Genomic DNA, 5,389 nt, shown 5'->3' on the forward strand with positions numbered 1-5,389 from the left:
AACAAACAGCCTTATCAGCCAGCTTAGATGTTGACACCGAAAGATAGTCACAAGAAATGAAACTATGACCAAAGAAACATAAAAAAGAAAATGCAAGCCTAGCAAAATTGAGCATGTTCTGCTTATATTTCTGTGTTTTGGTTTGTTTTGGATTTGTTTTTCTCTAATCTGTACTAATTAAGTAGCAACTAATTTGCCTAATGTTATTAATTCCTCTACTGTGTTTATTTCATTGGTAAGCTAGGTGGAATCCAACTTAAAGATTGTAAAACCTGCTGGTAACTAATGATTGCAATGAGTGCAGTGGCTGATTGACCTGTAAATGAATAGGTCTTTTAACCTTTGGTTCTTAGAAGAAAAGTCAATATAAAGCTATGGTTTTTAAAAATTTCATTTTCCAGCAAGGACCAGAAATATAAAACTTCCTTAGAAACTGTCGTAGGTGATCTGCTTTCATACCTTTCTTGGTCTAGCACTGCACAAACATGAAGTTCTGATGACTGTCTCAGCTTTCTCTCACTACTGGAACTCAACACCTCCAATAAACTTGTGTCTTCTAAATTCAATGGCTGTATAAAATCCCACTTGGGAAAATATGGATGAATTCTGTTCAAGTGATTAGAAGGTATTTTCCAAAGCTCCCAAATACAGACCTGTCTTCACATCCTTTGCAAATAAACTGTGTTTAACTCACATGTGCTAGTCGATCAAATCTGGCAAAGAGTTCATTTAGCATTCGGACCAGCTCCTGGGCTGACAGAGTTGTGGAGAGGTTGGTGAATCCTTTAACATCTGCGAAAAGAATGCTAAAAAAATGAAGATATATTAATATTGCAGTTTATTTCCTTTGATAACTGAATGTCCTGAGTTACCTTCCAGTAATTTAGTAGTAAAGGATCATTTTAAAATCATGCTACCTTTGTTCTAGACTTTTGGAGATTCTGGAGTACTGAATATAAATACAGAAGGGACTAACAAAATACTAGCATGTGTGAGAAAGGGTTTTGCCAAAAATGTGTAGTATGAAATTTTGGATTTTCAAATCATTCAGGAAGATATAGTTAAGCCTTAATAAACACAGTTGTCACAGTTTATCAGTGAGAAGACTGAGGCATAGTGCACCCATAACATAGAAAGCTGTATAAACAGATAGACTTGGCACCCAGCTGTCTGTTAGTATCTGACAGTGTTCTTTGAGGGTGGGTTTATATATAGCTAGTTTTTGCAGTAAGTTTGACTTCAGTGATATCAATTTTTAGTGTGATTTTCAGGCTTTACTTATCTCTGTGCCACACAAAAATCCTAAGACAACAGATTCGTGACAGTCTTGATATATACCAGGCTCAGGCCAGCTTTAGTGCATTTAATTTTAGGGACTTGGCAGAAGTACATGTGTTAGAAGTATACTACCCTCTATTTAAGGTACAAACCTTTATTTCAATGATTCCTTGTTCTTTCCTTTGATTTCAAAGGGAGCCCAGTGTGATCATACTTGAATTTAGGTGCATCAAATTTGGTGCCTCAATATGTGATAGGATCTTAGTCAACAAACAAGTTCCAAACAGAGCTTTAACCTGTATTTCAGCAGTCAGTGAATTTTCTAGCCATAGCTTTGGCTGTAACCTATGTCTACAATGAGCACAAGTGAATACAAAGTGTGTGGCGTTCAAGCTATTATCCAGACCAAAACGTTTCTTCAGCTACTAAGTACCGAGCAGCTGAAGAAATGAAAGTATTGTCTCCTTTAGAAAGTAATAGTATTCAAAAAGACACAGGCTGACATTGTCTGGTAATAATCCTAATGAACCTCATTAGAACTTCAAAGTCTACCAATAACTGGTGTTACAATCTGAGTAGCTGAGAATCTTTCATTTGTGTTGAACAACATCACAATTTGACAGTGTTTGAGCATCACTAATGCAACCAATATTAAATATAGTAACGACCAGGTGGACAATAAAATATAACCAATGATAATTCAACTCATTTTCAAATGTAGAGTTTGGTAAAGGTTTGGGTGAGGATTGAGTAACAGGCTCACAAACAGGGTAACATTTTTACCCGTGAGAAAAATACAAAATTAAAAGGTAAAGTACCAAACTACCCAAAGACAAACAAATAATAGTGATATACTAAACTGCTAAAAGTAAGATTTTCAAACAATTCATATCTAGAATTTTAAGTATCAAAACAACAAAAAACTCTAACTGGATACTAATTTTAGGGATTCATATAGCATTGGTTTGGGAAAAAATAATGTGAAACCAAGTTTTGAAAAGATCTGGTCCCTGGCAGCATGCATACGAACCAACCAGTATCTGTTCTCTAAAGCACACAGAATCTTAATTTTAAAGCTCTTTCAAAGATAAATTATGTTTCAACTTTTCACCTCTGACTACAACTCTTTTCCATTCAAAAAGAAGAGCCATCTTCTCTGTATTTTGATTTTTCTACATCAACATTTACTCTGAGAATGAAAAATGACAATGGAAAACATTTTAATTTAGTGCGGTTCAAACCTTTTGTAAGGGCCCTTGAAACTTTCCACCAGATTTAATAAAATTATATGTCTGGGCTACTGCAAGGCCACAGAAGTAGATAATCAATTTACTCTTTTGCAGAAGTTCGAATTATGTTTATTGAAGTTAGCCAGACAAAGTTACATTTTGGTTTCATCAAAAGATGAAGTACACGCTTTTCTAGCAAACCATCTCCCATCATATCCAAAGCTGCTTACTTTTCAGTTCTTTCACTGATGGCTACTCAATCATCTGCCCTTGTGGTTAGGGAAAAAACTTATGGAAAATGTTATCGGGTTGGCTAAATATTCTGATGGTTGGGAACCACAATAAAATCAGAGAATCTGTAACATCATGGAGTGGAAGCTGATCATCTGGTATAAAGTCTAGTGGGGCTCTTCATCAGGGACTGTAGCGATAGGATAAAGGGTAATGGGTTTAAACTAGACAGGGGAAATTCAGGTTAGATATAAGGACGAAGTTCTTTACTGTAAGGGGGCTGAGGCACTGGAATGGGTTGCCCAAAGAAGTGGAAAATGCTTCCTCCCCAGCAGTGTTCAAGGCCTTGGGCAACATGGTCTAGTGTGGGGTGTTCCTGTCCATAACAGGGGGTTGGAACTAGATGATCATAAGGTCCTTTCCAACCCAAACCATTCTATGATTCTAAATGTGCAATTAGGACTTATTACCTTGAGTAGTAGCTCAAAGAATAACTATCACCTTCCTGTTAACTAATTTCAGGAAATATAAAATTTAGAGAGAAGAGTAAAAAAGAGAAATAAAATTAGGAAAATGGCAATAAGAATGACTGAATGAAAGTGGCTACTAAACAGAGGAGTGACATGATAAGTGTGCACCTTTGAAGCATCTTACAAGTCTCCATCTAATTTCTTAGTATGTGGGGTCAACCAGAAGGTTGTGCCCATGAGTAAGCAGGGTTCCCCTTTCTGTGCAACCCTGACCACTTCATTCAAGTGAAAAAATATACAAATGGAGAAGACCAGTGTTGAGTTCAAATGGATCTTGCCATGGCAAAGACATCCAGCTATTCTGATGAGTGAAAGAAGGCACCAAACTGCTTATCTGCTTGGGGATTAAAGGTTACACTGATTTTCTAATTTATGAATGAACAAAGCAACAGAAGGGAAACTGCAACAAGTGACATTTAACAGCATCTGACTCTTTAAGCATTAAAGAGACTCCTGCACCTACCTGACATTCTCATAACGATGAATGTAGATCTTATGAAACTGGTGTTGCAAATGTTCATCTTCTACATTGGTCATATCATTTATCATTTCCAGGACTACAAAGCGCGGTAAGACAGACAGTACCAGCCGTTCCTAAAACAAAGAGGAAACCAAAGTTTCAGTATCAGTCTGAATTAGTATTTCACAGGACACTGGTTGAGCTCTTGTCCTATTTAAAGAAACGAGTATCTGGCAGTTTAAGATGTGACCCTCCCCTCTAAAAATTCTAGCTCAGACCAGTTGCAATAATTCACATTACCAACCTGAGTCCAGAATAAGCAACTTTTTCTTCCCTTTCTAGACATTCTTCCCTCTAATGTTCTAATCTTACTTGCTGATTATTTAAAGATCCATCCTGCCTATTTTCTCCATTACTAGCTTCTCACTAAACATCACTTATGAGGCTATCAATCACTGTGTTTCAGGCAGTAGTAGCTTGATCAACAGATACAGGCCAAAGGAATTTGAAAGCCTTCAGTAGCAAGTAGGATCAGATTTTTACTGTTGATTACTTATCAGAATTTACAGACTGTGTGCTTAGCGTCCACAAACTGTATAATTAATAATAAAGCTGGAGAACAAAGAAAGCAAAAAATGTGTAAAGGAACCTGACTCATGGCAGACTCTTTGGCTAGGTCTCCTCACATGACTGTTCCACTCAGTTCTTACAACCTGGCTGGCCCAGGATCCTGTGTGACAACCGCGGTTCTAAGTAATTCACCACTATCAGTGATGAATATGTTTTAACCACATATTAAACATTTCTTTAATATCTAATCTGCAAAAGTCTATCTCCATAGACCATTTCTGCAAAGACAGTTTCTATTTGGCATTTACAAATGTCTTATCTATGCAGAATTTAATCACTTCAGCAACAAGAAAAATTCCCGATGGGACACTCCACCAGAATATTAACACACACATAAATGAGACTAAATAAAGCAGGGGTTGCATCTGGGAATTTATAGAACTGCCCAAATTTCCCAGCTTCTGTAAGAAACAGTTCCATCAATGTTTAATTGTAAAGGTTCAGACAATCTCCAGCTTTCAGGGTGGTTTCACATTAGTCAGTTGTGTCTAACCAGTCTGTTATCTCATCTATACAGATGACTAGCCAAGGAGCTGCTGGATCACACAGAGAACTGGCGACGTAAGTCTATGTGTGAGCACACACAAAGGTGCCTGGTGCTAGACAACAATTATGAAAACCAATTCTTTAGTTATACTTGTAATTTAGTTCCTTAACCCTTTCCACACATGTAGATGTGTTATACAGTGTTATGCACTTCTGCTCACGTGCAATATGTCCAGTCATGTGGTGTGCTATTGGAGGAAGGTGCATGAGCTCCCTGAACTTGCATTTAAAGATTGTACATCCAGGACTCAGAGATAGCATGTCTCTTGTCTTATGTCTCTTGATTTATGTAAGAAAGAATGTAAATGAATTTAAATAAAGCCATCCAAACTGGCCCTTTCTACTAGGAAGACTGGAGAACATATTAAGCATTTCTAAAAAGTTTGTCTGTGTCTCAGGAACACTCAGGAAGAAAAATTTTGAGACAAGTTGGAGTGAGATATAAATATATATATGTATGTTTTTTATTAATGTATATTATTAAT

The 5,389-nt window shown here is 36.8% G+C and overlaps 1 protein-coding gene across 1 annotated transcript in view; it reads right to left on the minus strand.

Annotated features, from left to right (window-relative positions):
- The window catches only part of LOC104401674 (adenylate cyclase type 8-like), a gene marked incomplete at both ends in the record, with an annotated part of 59,746 nt that overhangs the window by 34,548 nt on the left and 19,809 nt on the right, over nt 1–5,389 (minus strand). Inside the window, 2 exons of the mRNA XM_010009338.1 lie at nt 695–806; nt 3,732–3,862. Of these exons, the coding sequence (XP_010007640.1) occupies nt 695–806; nt 3,732–3,862 (243 nt within the window). The remainder of the gene's footprint in view (nt 1–694; nt 807–3,731; nt 3,863–5,389) is intronic.

Source organism: Nestor notabilis, unplaced genomic scaffold (genome assembly GCF_000696875.1).
Source record: "Nestor notabilis isolate BGI_N333 unplaced genomic scaffold, ASM69687v1 scaffold1322, whole genome shotgun sequence".
NCBI classification, from domain to species: domain Eukaryota; kingdom Metazoa; phylum Chordata; class Aves; order Psittaciformes; family Psittacidae; genus Nestor; species Nestor notabilis.